This window comes from Armigeres subalbatus, chromosome 3, assembly GCF_024139115.2.
Source record: "Armigeres subalbatus isolate Guangzhou_Male chromosome 3, GZ_Asu_2, whole genome shotgun sequence".
Lineage (NCBI taxonomy): Eukaryota > Metazoa > Arthropoda > Insecta > Diptera > Culicidae > Armigeres > Armigeres subalbatus.
Window position 1 is genome coordinate 221,678,117 of NC_085141.1, and position 21,088 is coordinate 221,699,204.

Here is a 21,088-nt window from a genome sequence, read left to right on the forward strand (position 1 = left end):
AAATTGTAAAAATGTAGAATAAGCAAAATTCATGTATATATACCCTGAAGAATCAATAAAGTTTGAAGTTTTCGATTTAGTCTAAAGACGACTGTCCGTTGATTAAGACCGAAAATTCCCTGGCATCCAGTAAGGAAAGACTGACTTCCACTCTTCTGCAGCATAGACTTTCTGAGCAAAGTATACTAGCGGGAAGATTAGGAAGGAAAGTATTTCCACACGGTAGTTCAGTCTCGAGTAGATGAAACTCTCTTCTTGGTTGCATCGCATAGGCTTTCAGAGCAAGGCAACTAGCAAGGATCGAGAATCCCGAGTGAAATCTATTAGAGTCGGTCCGCTTCGACACAAGTCTTTGCTAATATCCCGTTGCGTGTGGAGATAAGTCTCGTTCAGCCTGGATCTGCACAGGGAGGCAATTCGCGCGCGCAACAGGTAGTGAAAACCCGAAGTGGAACCCGGATGTACAAGATTGGACGACTGCCTCGCACGGTAGCTCGAGAAGGAATGACCTTAACTGATGTTTTATTTGAATTTCGGATAAAATAAATGCATAATTTAATATTTAATTATAATGTTTTTATTTCGTTTGTGATGTTTTGGATGAGGCCGAGAATAACTTAACTTATAATTGAATTACATTGTTAAATTGTATACATTTTCGTATTAACTTGATTTTAAATTTGTTTTCGCATTATATATTATTACCAGTTGTGGTTTAAATATTACGCGTCAATAGTGCAGCCATTAACATTTTTCGAATTATAATAATGAAACATTCACTAAATTTGCAAATCCAGGCATTATTATTATCAATTATGTATTTACATTGAATCAGTGGACATACATGTGTTTCATTTTACACAGAGTGCACGAAATTGCGGTAGACAGTATTCATCATTAAATAAGACGAAGTCCACGCGCTTGGTCATCTCATTCAATGGGATACTCCTTATCGCACTAATGCATATGCGTTAAAAAAAACAGGCTGACGTACATGGGCCGGTCATTTTGCGTCTCAAAAACGTATAAAGCGAAACAGGTGAATACTAAAGTAGCAATAATAAGTAGCTTATGACTGCTAACCATTATCTTATCCTCTATGAGTGAGCATTAGTGCAGACTAATCGATTTGATACAATCTATTTACTCGAATTTTCGTAGAAAATTATATTAAACTTTGGCATGCTTTTTCTCTTACGAGTGATCCGTTGATAAATATTTTGTTTGAATAATTGGAGATATAGATACAGCTAGAGGAATGAACTAAAGTTTTAGGACCATGTGCTAACTACATGCATTATAGGTACATATATCCAACTATCCACGTTAGATAACGGTGGGTAAATTTGAATCCATCGTTCAATTTAATTTTTGATATTTCTGGAAGTCTTCTTGGAGATATGTTTTTGCCTAAACTTCTGAAATGTAGAAAGCATGGCCGCCATCGACAAACGTGGAGAGCTGAATTATTATTTATTATTCAGCTTCCCACACTTGGTAATGGTAGTTTGTGTATGTTCCCAACCCAGTTGATCGTTGTTCATTTTACTGATTTTTTTTCCTTATAGCTACTTTATTGTAGAATAGTGGTCTGATCTCCTGGATAGGTGAGATCTAAAACGATCGAAGGATTTTTTAGCGCTCACAAACCAAACGCGATGGGAATAGCACAGGATATGAAGATTTTTACGCCAGAAATGAATAAATTAAATAGCTAACATTATATAAACTGCTTAATTACATAGCGCTAAGTTAAGTAAGAGCTGGATAAATATTTTGAGTAGCACACTTTAAATGGGAGAAAATAAGCCTCTGAATGTTTCATGAGCAGAGTTGACTATCCCTTTTGCAAAAAAAAATCATATAATCCTGATTTACTGTATGTTTGAATTATGTAAATGTAATTTCAATCTGTCAAAATCGTCAAAATAATAGACTTTTAGTTTGCGCGGCACCGACGTGACATATTTTGACTGATTGAAATATCAGTTATTAATTCAAACACCCTTCTATTAAATGCATTCAATGAATTAAGATTAGGTTGACAATCTTTGAATTGTGCAAAATCAGAGAGCATATTTTTTTGCAAAGAGAAATATATTGTAGAACCATAGGGCTCATAATGGTTTCCTTACATGTCAAGCGTTATTTTAGAGTTCTTTTGCGAAGAGTACAAAGCCGTACAAACCAACATACATTTGACTTTGAAAGCTTAAGTCCCGAGAGGATTTTTTTGGCGCAATATGTCTCAGAAGTTACAGGGCATAAAACATGACAAATTCAGAGGTTTTTTTTCATTTAAAGATGAACCAAGTTTGGGCACAGGGAGGGAAGTGTAAATAAGTTAGGATAGGTGAAAAGGAGCTTAAGGTAAAACGGTTAGATCGCCGATAATTACATTTCGAAGAATTTTGCTGGTTTAGTGATATCGACGTACGACTAATAGTAGCAGTAGAATTAAAGCCTTTGTGCTGGACAATTTCTTCGCGTTCGATGCTTGATTGAATTCCATAAAATGGTGGTACGGGCAGTGACTCGGTGGCTTGACGAAAGCTTCGAAGGATGGGTATTTAAATATTTCAGCCGCCTGAAAAGAGAGATTTTTTTTGTCTATTATAGCAGAGTATAATCTTCATTTTATAAACCAGTTTCAATAGAAATATGATTTTTTCTGATATTTTAGTGTGCTTCTGTTTACATCTAATACAGAGAATAAATCTCGCGTGATTTTTGAAAACGTCGTAAGTCCAAAAGAGAGGTTCTCTTTGTTTACTTTCTCTTTCGACTATTACAAAGCCATACTAACCTTTACATTGGATTTTCCAGCACCTACCTGAAGAAAATAGCTTTGTCTAGTGTGCTGAGGTGAAAATATTGCAACAAATTTTAAACTAGCCTAGATATTAGCAAAAGAGAGCGTAATGAAAGAGAGTCTCTCATTTGGACTTACGACGTTTTCAAAAATCACGCGAGAAATGTACGCCTTCAATTTCGATCCAACACAAATAATTGACACAAATGTTATAATTTATTGAAGAAAATTTTAATTGTGGATAAAAGGGAGTTGTTGGGACAACACTGGTCCGCGTCATGTCGCATCCATTGTGGAGCGAACTTAAACAAGCAGTAGATTGATACTCGAAGAAGTAGGAAAAGAGGAAAGGGAAATAGTGTCATCCGGGAGAACATAAACAAACAAAAATTGGATTCAATACAGGTTTGCAAGTTTGGAAAAGAAAAATAGTGCTTTAGTTACGAGGTGAAGATTAATATCTATACAATAGGTTGTTTTTGTTTCGATTATTGTGTTACCAAATCTGGTCGGGTGATAACAAAACATTCAACGTAAGTAAGATATAGAAGCAAAAAGAAACGAGAGTTAAAATTTGTTTCTTTCATTCGAATACTAGTGCTGTGGTACAGGGGTGACCAAACGTTATTCGGTGACTCACAGCATATAATTGAAGGCTGAGTAGAAATTTCTGCAAGAAATAGAATAGACAGTAGCTCATAATCGTAGGAAGGAAGGGTAGCCAAGGAGAAGAAGGCAAACTAAAATCGTAAGTCCATAATCGAAAGACATATAGAAAATATAGAAGACAATAGAAAATATAGAAAATAATACTTATATACAATAATATGAATAAATTTTATCATAATTGCAGCTTTGATCTGCCGTTAATAAAGGCCGATTTTCAAAGACAGTTTGTATCGATTTAATCTCAACAGGAGTTTTAAAAGTAAAGATCATCAACAATTTAAGTGATATCCTTCCTTGGGAAAAAGGGTGTCGACCTCATCTCGTTCAAGGTCGGAATTTCTTGTGGGCTCACAGAAGCAGCTTTGCACCCCGGATGTTGGCCTGGAGGTAATTTGTTCAGAAAAATCGTGGATCAGTCCAGAAACACCTTCTGGTTTCTACCTGTGATTGCCATTTTATCTGCTAAAACTTGTGTTGGTACTCTCCTAGTCCTTGTAACCGTTGGTCCCAATTTTGTAGCTTGTTGACTCCTCCACAAGTATCCCCATGTCTCGTCCCCCACGCCAGTAAGAACCAAACGTCCAGTCCGTTCCTAATAAAAGTAGTAGGACAGCCTTACTGACTAGTGGCGATCCAGCTGTCCGAAATAAAAAGATTCGGCACTATACCGTGAAAGACATACAGCCCTCGTTTCATTCATGCCCAACCACAATGTATATTCCGCGGTTTGAGTCTGGACAACAACCCGTAACGGTGTTGACCCAAGCAAATACCCTGCGCGGAAGTGACGCCAACTATTACGAAAAATTGGAGAATGATTTTTCAGTTTTTGATAAGATAGTAAGAAAGTGAAAACGAAATAGGACCAAAAGAAAGTTAAAAAAACTCAGTAGTGCGTGCCGTAAAGTTAAATTAAACATAAATTAAACATTAAAATTTGCATGCTTATGCAGTGAACTGGTGCTCTGTAAAGTATAAATAGGGTAATATTGTGAAACTGGTGTAAAACCTTAAATCTATGGCACGGTTAGTTGAAGAAAATAGTACGGAGTATTGAAAACTATTGTATCTTTTGTTAGCATAGTGATTACAACAATAGCACCTCTGAGGAAGTCCACCTTTAATAGATGTGAATTATTAGAAGAAAAGGTAAATTGTTTGTTGAAGATAGATGGAGAGAGTGGTGTTAAACGTGCTATGGAGAGATAATTTGTGATAATTCGGTGTATTAATTGCTGCGTTATAGGCTTGGTCAGGTGGTGGTCAGGTCATTTAAGAGCCACACTCCCTCATTGCATATTGCATTGCTTGATCATTTTGCGTACTTGAAAGGGGTAGTCAAGCCTTGGTCTTGGTAGTCCACTTTGAGAAGTCACCTTTTCCTCGATTTTTGTCCACCTTGGTCAAGAGAACCGGCTGGTTTCCACTTCTCCGCAAGGGTTTCAGCATTTATTGCTCCTGCTAAAGGTAAGTGAAGAGTGGGCCAGTGGGTAAAACGATGTTATATGATTAAACGACCCGGTGCTTAACCATTTCCCACACAACATTTCTTCTGAGCAGCCGAGAGGCTTACATCCTTTTGGTACACCGGAAGCCTCACGTGGAAGCTTCTTATCGCCTCAATTCAGTCCCAACTTTCGCTGCCTTTGTTTTTCATAGTCCTTCGGGTCCTGAAAGGCAAGCATCCCCATTACGCGCTTGTTCTCGCCAGCAGAGATGCATTCTGAATCTCAGATTCTGAACAGAGACTCATGATTTTGCTCATGAGAGTCATATAGCCGAATTCCATTTTGCCGAATTGATCGTTTGGCCAATAACTGTGTTAAGTCGAAAATGGGCTGGCCAAAAATGCAATTTGGCTGAATGTGACATACGGTAGAACTGGTAATTTGTCCCAAAAAGTCGTTTGACGGAACGCGTCAAACAACCAAAAATATCATTTTCTGAATGGGTCATATGGCGGAAAATGTCGACCTGTTCGGCCGCATGACCCTTTCTGCCAAACGGCATTGTCACATTGGTCACAAATGACCTATTCAGCAAACGAGTCTTTTTTTTAATATAACTAGTTCGTCCACACGGACATTTGTCCAAATAACATTTTCTGATAAATAACCCTTTCTGCCAACAACAATTTCGGTCAAATGGCATTTTGGGCAAAATTACCTCCTCGGCCAGACTACTTTTTTGGCCAAATGACCTGTTCGGTCGAACGCCATTTTTGGCCTATGTCCTTTCCGGCCAAATGACTTTCAGCCCTGTGGCCTTTCGTCACAGTGCTGATAAAGGTCGCCTAAATTACTTGAACGCTAAAAAGCAAGTCAGCCACTTTTTGACTTAGTCGTTTTCCATGCAGTCTCAAATGATCAGTGCCACGAAAAAATTCGTCGGAATTCCCATGGGAAATTCTTTAGAATTACCATTTTCACAATAGAAATTCTGGTGTTTCAACGGGATGTTTTGGGGATATTGATCGAAAAAATCTACGGATATTCTATTGATTCTTCGTATTAAATGTCCACGGAAAATTCGGTGGACTTCTACAAATTTGAATTGGCTCGGACAATTATAGATCAGTGACGTGACAGATGACAGCGGCGTTCCGATGCAAAAATGTCGGCGGTGGCGTGACCTCTACCCACTGGATGTGGAAGCAGAGATCAGCAAGGTTTGTACCATGCCGAAGCCTGCGATGAAAGTACCGCTGATCGTCGAGAGAAGAGACGAATTGGACGAAGAAAGCGAAACCAACGAAGGGTCAGCAGGAGCCAAAATAGCAGCGTGTAGAGCAATCAAGGTGCTAACGGGCCGTATCTCGAAACAACAGCTGGCCGCTCGGAAAGTAGTGTCCTAGCATCTTCTAAAGTTTCCTAGAGAATCGGAAGTCTGGCCACTGTCTTTCAGCAAGGAGAGGCATTTGAGGCACTCAGGAGTGGGCTAGTTCTGATAGATTCGTTTTCGTATGTTATTGGCGATTTGAGGAATCTATTCGGAACGCCACAGAAGCTGCTGACGAAAGTGAAGAATGCACCTGCGGGTGATCGGCTGGAGACCTTCATTAACTTCGAGATTATGGTGAAGCAACGGTACGATCATATTAAAGGTGTACAGCTCGGAGACCACATGAACAACCCAATGAACGAGTTGGTCGACAAGTTGCCATTAAATTACATGCGTGGAAAAGTGAACAGTCCGCTAATGATGTTCACGAACTTCACCACCGAAATAGTTTCAGATGTGTCCGAAGTTTAGGAGTTCACACTGCTGTCAGTGAACGAGCGAGCATATCCTGGGAGAAAAGAACAGAAGCCAAGCGAAGGATCACGCGTTGAGGACATGCTGAACCTGTTAGTAAAAGGATCATCTGATCGGGAATGGCGATGAACTCCGGTAAATGAGATAGAGGTAGAGATGCAGAAGCTGTGTAGAGTATACCTGAACAAACACGGTGATAGTCGGATATGTTAGCCCCCTCTCCGTCAGTCATCTACCATTTCCGATCGCCTTTAGAGGTGACATCCAGGAAATGTACCAACAAATCCATATCATATAGGAGGACAAGCAGGCACTGAGATTCCTGTTTATGTCATGTAACGACCGCAACGTGGTTCCGCAAATATACGTGATGGACGTAGCGACTTTCGGATCCACGTGATCACGTGAAAGGTGAATAATGTCAATGTGGAGCAGCTTGCGGAGACGACTATTACGACAGTTTGGACATAGTAGAAGATGCAATCCAGAGTGCCAGCGAAGTGAGATACGTTCTTTCACGTGGCGGTTTTAGAATTAGGAACTGGGCGTCTAACGTGGTCTAATTCTATTGCGCTTCTGCATAAGGTTGGCGAGCAAAGCGGCGAATCGGGAGTACACTTCAGCGAAGATAAAGCTGCAGAATACAAACGTTCGCTCGGCGTAGTGTGGGAAAAAATTGAAGACGCCTTCTGGTTTGAGACTGCATCAAAGTTTGAGTGTTCTAAAGTCCTCCGAGGAGAAGAACGTCCCACCAAGCGGATGATACCCAGTTTGACCGGTTAGTCTCCTCGCCCCGTTCTGGGTAAAATGCTGGTCAAGATCTGTGGAGAACATCAGGGTGTCAGTGAGACGACCTGTCATACGAAAAGTGGACGCGGTGGACAAGTGTATTGGCGGAGTCGTTCAAGTTACCATGTCTTCTTCTTCTTCTTCTTATTGGCATTACATCCCCACACTGGGATAGAGCCGCCTCGCAGCTTAGTGTTCATTAAGCACTTCCACAGTTATTAACTGCGAGGTTTCTAAGCCAGGTTACCATTTTTGCATTCGTATATCATGAGGCTAACAACGATGATACTTTTATGCCCAGGGAAGTCGAGACAATTTCCAATCCGAAAATTACCTAGACCGGCACCGGGAATCGAACCCAGCCACCCTCAACATGGTCTTGCTTTGTAGCCGCGCGTCTTACCGCACGGCTAAGGAGGCCCCCTCAAGTTACCATGTAGATAATACCGATGTCCGATGAAACCCGTGACGTACAGCTGTAAAGGTTTGCGAATGCGGAAGAGACGGGGTATGGGTGTGCGGCATATTTTCGAACTGTGGTGCGTGGAGAGATGAAGTGCGCGCTAGTGATTAGCCGGGAGAAGATCTGGAACTTTGTGTGGTGGTACTGGGTGCATGGATGTAGCATACGGTGCGCGAAATGCATAACATATCCGTCAGTAAAGTGCTTCATTGGATAGAGGCAGGGGTGATACTATCGCGGATTCGATCCGATCAGTGTCGCTACAAACCATTTGTTCGTTTTCGCATCGGAGAGATCCTGAGCTCAACGGGACTAGCAGACCGGTGGAGAGTACTGACGAGGATAAAAGTAACCATGACGGAGTAGAACCAGATCTACGTCCAAGTGGTCCGTGGGTACGAGGCCCACAGTTTCTATACGACCGAGAGAAAGATTGGCCGAAAAAGCTCCTACCGTCGGCAAATATTACGGAGGATCTTCGGGAACACTTGTTGCTGAGAAAACTGCCAGCGGTTTTTCTTTCCCGATCTCGAAGTGGAAGGTGTTGATTAGAACGATGGCGTATCGAACTATTAGCAAACGGCAAAATAACTGCCAATCGGAACGCTGCGAGCTACGCGCAGACAGTGGAAAGTAAGATAGTACGTTTCAGATGCATTGTTTCGAGTGCCGCGGCGTTAAGAAGAATACGAAGAAGATGGCGCAGGATAGAGGGATTGAATGAGGGAAGCGAGCAGAATTTCAGCCTTTCGATCTACGATTCCCTGTAATTCTGCCGGAGGACCATCGGATCACCAAACGTACAAAACCATGAACACTCGAATCGCAATGGTCTCGTTCTACCCATTTTTTTATTCCGAGCAAACGCGTTTTTTCAAAGAAAATCTCCAGGGATTCCTCCGAATAATCCTCCAGATATTCCTCAGAGAATTGGTCCGGATATTTCTCCGCACGGCTAAGGAGGGCCCCCAATATCCTTCGGATATTCCATTAGATATTCCTTCGGATATTCCACCGGATATCTTCTTCTTATTGGCATTACATCCCCACACTGGGACAGAGCCGCCTCGTAGTTTAGAGTTCATTTAGCACTTCCACAGTTATTAACTGTGAGGTTTCTAAGCCAAGTTACCATTTTTGCATTCGTATATCATGAGGCTAACACGATGATACTTTTATGCCCAGGGTAGTCGAGACAATTTCCAACCCGCAAATTGCCTAGACCGGCACCGGGAATCGAACCCAGCCACCCTCAGCATGGTCTTGCTTTGTAGCCGCGCGTCTTACCGCACGGCTAAGAAGGGCCCCTAATATCCTCCTGATATATCGAATACTGTTTCAGAGATTCCTCCTCCGGATATTCCTACAGCAAATCCTCCGGATATTCCTCCAGGAATTCTTCCGGATATTTTACCAAGAATTCTTTTGCATATTCCTCCAGGAATTCCTTCTGATCATTCTCCAGGAGTTTCTCCAAATACTCCTTCTGATATTCCTTCGGATATTACTCAAGGACTTCGTCCGGATATTTCTCCAGGATTTTTTAAATATTCCTCCAGGAATTCCTCCAGAAATTATTTAAGTATTCCACAAGAAATCTTCCGAATACTCCTCCAGGAATTGTTCCGAATTGTTCCTCCAGGAATTCGTTGGGATATTCCTCCACATATTCCTTCTGCAATTCTTCCGGATGTTCCACCAGGAATTCATCTGAATATTCCTTCAGGAATTCCTGCGGGTTTTCCTCCAAGTATTCTTTCAGATTTTCGTCCAGGAGCTGCTCCGGATACTCGCCCAAGAGTTCCTCCGGACATTCGTCCAACAATCCCTCCTGGAATTCCTCCAGATATTTCGTCAAGAATTCCTTCGGATATTCCTCCAGTAATTTTTTCAGATATTCCTCCAGGAATGCCTACGGATATTTCTCCACTTGATATTTTCCAGGAATCTTGGAGGAATATCCAAAGGAATTTGTGGAGGATTATCCGGAAGAATTTCTGGAGGAATATCCGAAGAAACCTCTGGAGGAATATCTGGAAGAATTCCTTGAGGAACATCCGGGGCCCGGGGGAATTCTGAAGAAATATCCGGAGGTATTCTTGAAGCATATCAAGATGAATTCATGAAAGAAAATCCGGAGGAATTTCTGAAGGATTATCCGGAAAAATATTCAAAAGAATTTCTGGAAGAATATCTGGACGAAATCCTAGAAGAATATCTGGTGGAATCCCTGAAGAAATATGCGGAGGAACTCGTGGAGGAATATTCGGAGGAATTACTGAAAAAGTGTCCGGGAAGATTCCTGAAGAAATGTCCGAATGGATTCCTGGGCGAACATCCGGAGGATTTTCTAATATCCGCAGGGTTTCCTTGAGAAGATTTCAGGAAGGAATATTCGGAGAAATTCGTGAAGGAATATCCAAAGTAATTCCTGGAAAAACATACGGAAGAATTGGAAGAGTAATTTATCTTATTCAAAATATTTGTCGTTTGACCGAACACACCATTTGGTCGAAGCCCATCCAGCATAGTTTTTTGGCCGATTTGGTCGAACTTTGCTTTGGCCAAAAAAGACGGTTGCCGTGCTCAATTGGAAGAAAATGCCCTTTAGCTTTAATGATCGCCTGACCTTAACGTGTTATTCGACCAAGTGGCATTCGAACAAATGACTTTTGGTCAAACGAAGGAAGTGCCACCCGAGCAAAGCTTGAGAGCAAATCGATAACTAATTTTGTTTTAGTGAAATCGCCTAATTTTGATAACTCAGGTTGATATCCTTTTAGTCGTTTTAACGGTTAAAAGATCAAAATCTACAGCAGAAAAATCTTACTGTGACATCAAATTGAAAACTATTCCTGCTATCGATGAGAGCAAATCGAAAACTAATTTTGATATTGGTTCCGATAACAAAATAAGTACACAGTTTGATGTCAGATCATACAATTTAGAAATCAACAGCAAAATGAGATCAAAATATGTAATCAGTCATGATGATTCATATTTGAAAACAAATTATGATTTCATTTTGATATCAATATCAAAATATGTTTTCTATATGCTCTCATTATGTTTTCGGACTTTGCTCGGGCATTTTGTCAAAGCTATTCTCACTGTACATTCTTCGGAGTTTCTTCAATTCAAGACTAATAACGATGGCGGCCACGTCCTCACAGTCGATTAGGATAGGGGGAGGAAAATTAGTTCAACACTCATTGCTATAAAAGACCGAGAAATCCTCTGCATCTCCATGAGCGCACTGGGAAGGAAATGTATTGGAAATCGCCTTGATAAGCGACTAATTATTTCGACGCCATGTTTATGATAATACAAAGACGGAAAAGCAACGCGTGTGTAACGTATTTACCCGAAGACTGATTCGATATCTTAATTACACGAAAAAATGGTTTTCAGATATGCTAATCACCTATAAATTTACATTTGTACTCGAGGTGAGGACCGCACGGCTAATGAGGCAGCCATTTGAAAAAGGAAGACATGTCCTCCCAAAAGATACCATTTGGTAAGCCTAATCACAGGGAAGCATCAAGAACTAACTTACCACTGAAATAGATTCATTCGAGACCCGGCAGAAAGTCATATGCTTTCCAGTCAGGATGCTTTGCTCCACCCGCCTGGTGAACAACGGCTCCTGCCAGGGCAGTTGGTTCAGGTGCGACAAAAACGTCCGATCGTGGAATTCCACCGGATCGGAGATGATCAGCTTGTTCAGGATGGATTCCTTGTACAGGATATCTTCCTCATCGACGATGCTGTACTCTTTCGCGTTCTGCAGGGCTTTGATGGCGATTTGGTTCTGCTCGTCGTCTATGTCGCCGCCGGGTGCGAAGTTGGGGAACACCGTGGTTGGAAGCAGGTCAAGAATGTTTCCGTTGTAAAGGAACAAATTTTCCACGTCTGTCATGTTCATTGAGTAGAACTGAAACACTCCGAACGTTTCGAAGAATTCTTTCACCGGAGTCATGCTGTAACATCCGGCTAACTCGATTTTGGGATAATATGTGATGAAGGAAAGGCACATTTCTTGCTTAGTTGAGTAGCCTCCTAGTGTAGGTCGTTTTCGGCCGATTGTCTGCAAAGGAAGAGGAAAGTTCGAATAATTGTTATAATTAGAGATTTAAAACGTGACAAAGTACCTCGTAAGCGCAGTCCGTTATAAGATAGTCCCCGGGCAGAATATTGGTTTCATTCTCCAGCTGTCGAATTTGCTGGAAACTTTGATCGTAATTATCGTCTTCTACTATACGGGGAAGCTCCTTGCCTTCTCGCACATGCCTCAGTTTCATTTTGCGCCCAGCTACATGGGAATGCAACGCTGCCGAAACAATATTTATTCCATCCTCGGGAAACACAGCCCCAGTACACGATGGACCGCAAATGCCAACATTGCGATACAGTTTCTGACCCGGCGGAATCATTTGAGTGTCGGAAATCGAAACCCCAGAAATCAACATGCCGGCGTCGTGCTGACGAACATGTCTCGTGTAGTGCATCCGGAATCCAGAGTGGTCCAAAACGCGTTTAGCGCGCGGATTGTCGTAGTGTACTTCAAGCATATAGTACTTGGCTCCACCTTTGTTACCCCCGATCGGAATACCGATATGCTCGGGAAGGAATTGCCCTGAGGCGCCAACACCCCACGTGGCAACCGGTGTGATGCACGAATCCCAATCGCGTGGTGTAAGCAGATTGCTGTTGCAAACTGCTCCACTGCTCTTAACCCACACGTCCCACGAATTTGGGTCCGAACCGGGATAGGAGTTTGGCGAGCACTCGAACAAGGTCATATGGTGTACAAGCGGTTGTTTCGTCGAGCTGCAATATAGATTGGAATTATGTAGTTTGATAAAGCTGCGCAACTATGGTAATAAGCGATGGATGTAGCCAATGAATGGTATAGCATCGTCGCGGAGAGAACTGATATATGCAATCCCGCAATTGATTGCTTTTCTAGGTAGCACATCGTTGAGGTTAATTATGCGAAACGGTGCAACGAGACATTCTTCACTTTCAATCACGTTCAATTTATCATATGTGTAGGTAAACGCTTTCATAAGGAAACGTCGTTCTATGACTATCCATGCACGGATTATCTTAGTGAATTATGATACTTTGCACTTTAGATTACAATTTTAGATTTTTATTCTCATCTATATACAAGTGAGCGAAATATTTAGCGGTGAAAATGTTTAATGCTGCTGATAATTATGCTGTATACAAAGAAAACGTTTTATTTATATTGTTACTATTTATGCGAGGAAAATGGACTGAAAATCTCAAAAAAATCTCTCACGTAATAAATGTATTGTCTCTGTTCAATAGAATATGAACATAATGAAAGATTCGGTTCAACAGCAAATTACAAAATATGGAAATTAATCAAACTTACCTTTCCTTGGTCAATATGGCCTCGTATCCAATGATGTGGTGTTTCTCCCTCAAGGTTGGTGCTTTCAAAATTTTGCACCAATACAGCGTGTCCATGCTGGCATCGATAGAGACATTTTTCACCGTGACGTCCCACTGGCGGATGTCATTTTTCAGTTGCGGTTCCGTTGGTTTTTTGAACGATGGTCCCAAGAAGTGGATGGAACGGGCACCACGATTTTTCCCATGATCCTTCAAATCACCGTGCACCGGATCGCGATCACCGTACGACCAGAGTACCTTCATTGTGTCGGTCTGTATGGAATTGAAGGAATACGAAGTGAGGTTAGATTATGAGTTATAGTTAAGGCAAAAATGCAATAGGTATTTGCATAAGTTAAATTGTTTTGAAGGTGGCAATGTACGAATCCCGGTTCGGTCTAAAAAATTCTTGGATGTGGCATCCCTGGGCATAGGATATTTGTGCAACCTTTAGTGAAAAGTAAATGGATAGCAATATAAGTTCAACTAATATGTGACCACTATTCTCTCTTCCTTATCTCTTCACACGTGGTCCGTACCAAGACGCATTCGAAAGCGAAAGGTTTAGGGGGAGATCCCCAGTGCCGGACACATAAGCCATATAACGAATCTCCAATTATCCGGATTATGTTTACTTGTATACCATATACACAACATTCGAACATTGATGGATCATACAAACTTTATTTGATCATTTGAACACGTTTCAGGAGGATGAATTTTGATGATGAATTTTGGTGAAAAATTTTACGGTTCAGGAAAGTGTCCCCAAGTACCGGACATTTTCATCATGTTCACATATGACCAAGTTCCTGTTACGTGAGTAAAGACATGATTTAGGATATTAATATTTCTCGTTTGCTTTAAGTTTTAGATGTTAAAATGTGTTAGTAGAGCTTATTTGGCTCTCCGGCTAAATTTCTTACAATCTACTCCAAAATCTCCAAAAATGTCATCTTCAATTTTTGTTTCTGCTTATTTCTGTGTCTTTCTGATACTTAGCTAGAAGAAACAATTGATTTGAAGTAAGTTTGGTGTAGAGAATGGCTATTTTATCACTTGAAAAATCTTACTGTCTGGAACCGGGGGACAGCTACCTGATATAGAAATTGATTTTGCACCGCAGTTACGTTATATATCTAACAAATCATGATTGTTATTTAAAATATGACTAATATGACCATCTCCACATAATCAGAATGCTTTCGATTGATTTTAAAATGGTTGATTCAAACCTTCTAAAGTAATGCGAAACATATTTTTTTGGCATTTTTGTTCAAGCTCATATTTTGTACAAAGTTTACAACATGAGGATCTGATATTCTATGCAGGTAAAGAACTTTTCAATAGCTTTCTTTTGTACTGAATAAGATGGTGGAGGGACTTCTGCTGGTATCGTTTTGGGAAGTGCCCGGTATTGGGAGGTGTCCGGTATTGGATGATGTGGGATATCACTTTGTAGACGGGATTAAGGATGGTGACAGCTCGAAAGTTCTCAGGCCATATAACTCCGTCCTTCCACTCATCGAGGAAACTGTTCAGTTTCCCGGATTCTGACTATCATTTTGTGCAGGCAAACGGCCAGCTTTTCCGGACCCACCATGATGAGCTCAGCTCCTATGCCATTCTTACCAGCTGCTTTATTGGTCTTGGGCTGTTGGATGGCATCCTTAACTTCCCTCAATGTGCGGGCTGGTTGGCTTCCATCACCATCTCCTCCGCTGCCTTGACTCTCACTGTCTGTGCTCTCAGCGCCATTTAAGTGTTCCTGCTTCATCCTTTCGATAACCACACGTTTGTCCGTCAAGATGCTCCCATTCGTATCCCTGCACATATCGGCATGAAGCCTTTGCGGGATGCGTTGAGTTTTTGACTGAGCTGATTAAGCGAAAAACGTACTTTTGAAGGAATTTTTGATTACTTGGGCGACACAGCTGGATAAGATTTGATTGAGGAGTTGTGATAAAACTATTATTGAATTTGGATTGCATTTAAGTTTATTTGAGTAGAATTGAATTTGGATTGGATTTAGATGAAATTTTGATTGAATTTTGAGTGGATTTGATTAATTTTGGATTTTTTTTATTGATTCTGATATGGATTGATATTGGTTTTGAATTGGATTGCGTTTGTATTGAGTTGTTCGCATTGGTTTTCCATATCTTGTCATATATAAAATTTACATAAGGTTCAGAAGGAATAGAATTGATGTTTATTCAAGAACCAAAGATATTTGCAATATTGACATTCTAAGTATAAAACATCTCAAGAGTAGAGAAAGGGAAGAATGTAGTAGATAAGATTGGATTCAGGGGTTATGATAAAATTATTATTGAAAAATACCAAAAATCAGTCACTCTTTGTAATCTACATTTGACATATGTTCTAATGATACACTGAAATAATTCTAAACCACTATTCCACATGTCACACACGTTATTTTTCACTACTTGTGTTCCTTCATGAATCAACTAATATTACACGTTAACATATGGTGGGCGATTTGAAAGTTTACTTCTATTTTCTCCAATGAAAATAACGTGGATAACATAATAAATCAATGTACGAAAATGTAACTTTTCCACAGTTTCAATCAATAAAGTTTTAATTGCGTAAAAGTTAAATTTAAAAGAAACCATTTTTATCCTTTTCTCGTTTTCTCAGTTATTCTCATCTTAATACACCAATGAACAACTGATTTTTAATTTTTATATAACATGTCTGTTTATTCTCAATTTACAATTTATTGTCAGAATAAAACATTTCTTGAAAAAAATATTCTATTTTTATTTTACGATTGATGAAAGAAGACCCTGGCTGTCGGGTGATTACTGTGCTCCGGGGTCACGGGTTCGGCAGATGGCAATTCATGGTAGTTTATTTTGCGAGCTAAAGCTGGAAAAGTTTCACTCTATCCAGTTTTCCGCAAGCGGTAATAGCCATAGCTTGCCTGCGGGTCAGTCTCTGATTTGACGTTTTTGGAGGTCAACTGCACCCACTGCTCCGAGCAAGCTGACCAATGTGGCATATAAGAAGGTGCTGATTCAGTGAATTCAAGCCTTCTTATATTACACATTGATCAAAATGCTCGAATGGTGGGTGCAGTTGACCTCCAGAAACGTCAAATCAGAGACTAACCCGCAGGCAAGCTGGCGGCCATTACCGCTCGCGGAAAACTGGATCTTATAATAGCATTAGATTACTTGCGATATTACCTGTTATGGTTTTGGTCTCTGTTTTTGTTGATACTGTGCCAGAAATGATTTCCACTGGCCTGGCTTACAGCTGAGGACAATCATTTTGCTGTGAAGTGAATACATAATTTTGAATTATGAATACACATCCCAATGTAGTTTAAACACTTACCTACTTAAAATTAATGGACAATATTTTTCAGCGAATGAGTTCCGAAGATAAATCAACATTTTTATTGTCAAAATTAGTTTTATTTTGAACTTAAACTGCGAGTAAAATGGAATTAACTTCTCAGTTCGCCGCTCAAATGTCAACCTTCAACGTAAATATCAACATAAATATTACTTTGTTGGTTGTAGCAAAATAAACATGCCAAACACGATTGATTGTTGTGGCTTTACATTTAGTAAGAATCGTCTTGTGTTAGACGTTAATGTACCATGGATTTCCAAAAGAAATTAATTTGCTTAGAACGTTGCAAATTCATTTTAATTACAGTACACCAAATGTGTTAGATCTACCGAAGAGATGGGAACTTCATTAAACAATTTGTATGACAAGGAAACTGAGTTCATCATGTTTTTGCATTATGTTCGATCGTGTGGATTATTTTCAGTGTATGCAGTTATTTATTGAGTAACTCAAATCAGCGTGTATAGAGGTAAAACAAAAATGTTTATGGTTTTTCGAGTCGGTGTCAGAACAAATCGACGACGGAGTAGAGTTTGTTGAGTATTGTTGCGACGAACGGTCGAGCTTAGAAACATGTTTCGGTAGAATTGAAACAGTGATTTTTTTTAAAGATTGTTGAGCACCCAGTGTAAATCTCTGGTAAACAAAATATATGTTCTGCAGCCGAATTCCGAAGGTTAAAGAAAAAACTGGAAAATTTCTTTATGAATAGAGATTTATAAATTCGCTTTCTCTTTCCAAAAATTTCTTCTCTTCATACCGTATTCCGATAGACTGAAGAGAAAGAAAAACTAAAATTTCTTGCGAAGAAAAATATTAGTTCACATATTTTCCACTAGATGTCTTTTGATAACTATTTGTGTACTGATTGCTCAAAACATCCTCATATCGCAAATAAAACTTGCTTTAGTTTATTGTTACTGAAATAATGGACGGATAGAAAATGATAAGCATATTCAATCTAGTGATGAAAATATGCAGGAACAGCAACATTGTTGTGATTTCTAACTGTCTGAAAATAACGAATGCTCTGATTTTATTACCTCGAATATACCGAAACAATAGCATTTGGCTTAGCTCAGCTTTAGCTTAGCTTTAGCTTAGCTTTAGCTTAGCTTTAGCTTAGCTTTAGCTTAGCTTTAGCTTAGCTTTAGCTTAGCTTTAGCTTAGCTTTAGCTTAGCTTTAGCTTAGCTTTAGCTTAGCTTTAGCTTAGCTTTAGCTTAGCTTTAGCTTAGCTTTAGCTTAGCTTTAGCTTAGCTTTAGCTTAGCTTTTTTTATGATAGTTGATGTGCACATGGTATTGAAATTATTTGGATGTTTTAGAATGTTTGCCTTGAAATTTTTTTTTATCAAATGATCAATCAAACACGATTCTTCTTCTTCTTCTTCTTCAATGGCTCTACATTCCAAATGAAACTTGGCCTTATTTTTAACTTAGCGTTCTGTTAGCATTCCCACAGTTATTAAATGAAAGCTTTTCTATTCTTGCCATTGCATGAGTATGTATCTTGAGTGGCAAATAAGTACAATGGATGCATGCCCAGGGAACCGAGAATATTTCCCATATTATTTTACACTCCTATGGGAAGTGAAGACACAATTATACCTTCAAATTACATCCAAGAAAAATCTCTTATCGAATTTCTCCATCGAAAATTTCGAAGAAATTTAAATTCTCGTTTTCTTTTTCATCTGTCAAAAAATTTCTTTCACGGTTTCGTCGGAATTCCAAAATAAGAAAATTTCGAAAATCTCTTCGAGAATTTCTTTTCTTTCAAGAGATTTATTGACCGGAATTCGGCTGCTGGTGAACTAAAAAACGGAAGCAAAAAGAAAAATGACGTAAGAATGTCTCCGTCCCCGGCAAAGGAGTAGGCCGGCAAGGCAAAAAAGTTGGCGGAAGGGCAGAGGAGTAGGCCGGGTGACAAAAAAGGGTGCAAAAAACAGCACAAAGTGAAAAACAAAAATTTATGGCAAAAAAGTTGGCGAAATGATAAACAAACAAAAAAAAAACAATGAAGAATGCTAGCGTCTTCGGTAGGCTTCCCAACGGAAGGGTAGAGCATAGTAGGAGTATGCCACTTGCTGACATTAAAATAGATAACCGAAAAAAAGCATAATTGGAAAAACCAACACTGAAGGCTAAAATACGTGATTGATGAGCAAATTAAAACAAAACACAATATGGAAAAGGGTAAACAAAATTGCATAATGAAAATAAAGGATCAACACTGAGTAGATTGGAGGATTTGTTCTGGAGTAAATATTGATTAGAACAAGATATGATTTGCGTTGTATTTGGATTGAATTTGGATAAGAATTGAAAAGGACCTGGATTGATCCAAAGATCTGGATTTCGATTTTTGTACAATTTAGATTAGATTTGGATTAGAGTTGGACTGGATTTGGATTAGACGCTCATCGTGTTCGGGATGGCGGTTCAAAATCTGTGCGATGACATCTAAGCGACTGGGCAAGTGGCACATTTGTTCAACCCAGTGCTACTGCGAGAGCTGGTCGACAAAGTACTTGCACAACAGCGTTTGAACTGAGCGCTGTACAAACACCAGTTCTCGACGGTTGATCTACGCACATTTGCCGTTTCATGTCGATGTTGGTGGCAGCTGCTACGGATGTTACAGTCACAACAGATTCCGGACAATCGCGATCGGGACGAGGAGAATGTGGTTTAAGCAAAAGCTTTCTCAACGCTCACACAGCTACCGAACTATGCACGAAGGTGGAGGTCAAAGAAGTACTGTGCTTGGCGTGCAATGGGCGTTATCACAAGGTGGAGGATTGCCAAATATTCAAAACGTGGGACCTGAACAGCCGCTGAAAAACAATCCAAGATCATCACCTCTGTCGCACGTGTCTAGGCAAACACGGACAACGCCCTTGTAAGATACAAGCGGTTTGCGGCGTAGATGGCTGCCAGCAACGACACCACCATTTGTTGCATGCGGGTGCACAGAAACATTAATCGTCCCCAGGTACAGGTGCAGAAAAAAGATGAGAACCCTGGAGATAGGATAAACGCGCACGATGCCACCAAGAAATCCACTCTCTTCCAAATTCTTCCAGTGAAATTTTTTTGGAAAGGGAAGTCTGGTGATAACTTTACGTTCTTGGATGACGGATCGGATATGACACTAGTAGAGCAATCGATGGCAGAACGTAGGAATCGACGATGGTGAACCACTTCCCTTTTGATTTTTGTGGATTAGCAACGTTACTCGAGAAATCCCAGGTCTTCCGGAATCAGTTACAACGCAGCAACACCGGGCATCCTAATTGGATCAAACAACGCTGGACTGACAACAACGCTGAGATTACTTGAAGGTCAACTTGGCACTGACCTATAGTTATACGTTGGGTTCAATTAGATTAATCTGAACAAATCCCTGAGGCACAAATCCCTATCAATAATCGAATTCATCAATATAGATATTAGTCTTACGAAATATAGCCATGGACGTTTCTGCACGTGATTCAGCAAATGTTTTCTTTAGCCTCTTCAATTCTGACACATCTGACACATCCGACAGTCGCTTAGACAGTAGTGGGTCTTCGTAATACTCGATTTGGTATAATTACACAAACAAATTTTTCTCTTGTTCGATTCTATTTTTCTGTTCCGTGTACCACGAAGCCCTGGCCATCCGGAAGATACTCCCTGCTGAATCAAAATCGAGCACGACGTCATGCAAAACCTTTTCCAACGTCAAACGCCCGGATGAGCAGCTGGAATAACCTAAACCCAAATCCCTACCCCGTCCATCCTGAATTAAGTAAATTGTAACCTTGAGTCGCCCCGAGTATTATGGTCTATGTCCTATGTCTATGATTTTGATTGGGATTGCATTTGGATCAGAGATTGGATTAGATTTGAATCTAATTTGGATTTGATTTGGGTTGAATTTGGATTGGGTTTAAATTGGAATTGGGTTAGATTGGAATTGACTTTGGGTTGAATATGGATTTAATTAGGATTTCATTTGGATTGGATTTGTATTAGTTTTGGATTGAAATTGGATTGGATTTTCATTGGATATGGATTGAAATTGGATTTGGATTTGTATTGAATTTGGATTGAAAAAGGATTGGATTTTAATTGAATTCAGATCGGATTTGGATTTTTGTAAAATTCAGGTTAAAGTTGGATTAGATTTGGTTTAGATTTAGATTGCATTGAGGTTAGATTTGGATTGGACTTGGAATTGGATTTGAATTGAATTCGAATTGGATTTGTATTGAATCTGGATTGGATTTGGATTGGAATTGG

The 21,088-nt window shown here is 40.0% G+C and overlaps 1 protein-coding gene across 1 annotated transcript in view; it reads right to left on the reverse strand.

The window, feature by feature from the left end:
- Window positions 1-554: 554 nt before the first annotated feature.
- Window positions 555-21,088, reverse strand: part of LOC134220133 (MOXD1 homolog 1) — a 217,699-nt gene continuing 197,165 nt past the window's right edge. Inside the window, exons 3-6 of the mRNA XM_062699127.1 lie at window positions 13,396-13,688; window positions 12,143-12,821; window positions 11,548-12,078; window positions 555-2,587 (exon numbers count right to left, since the gene is read on the reverse strand). Coding sequence (XP_062555111.1) covers window positions 2,420-2,587; window positions 11,548-12,078; window positions 12,143-12,821; window positions 13,396-13,688 — 1,671 coding nt within the window. The 3' untranslated portion in view covers window positions 555-2,419. The remainder of the gene's footprint in view (window positions 2,588-11,547; window positions 12,079-12,142; window positions 12,822-13,395; window positions 13,689-21,088) is intronic.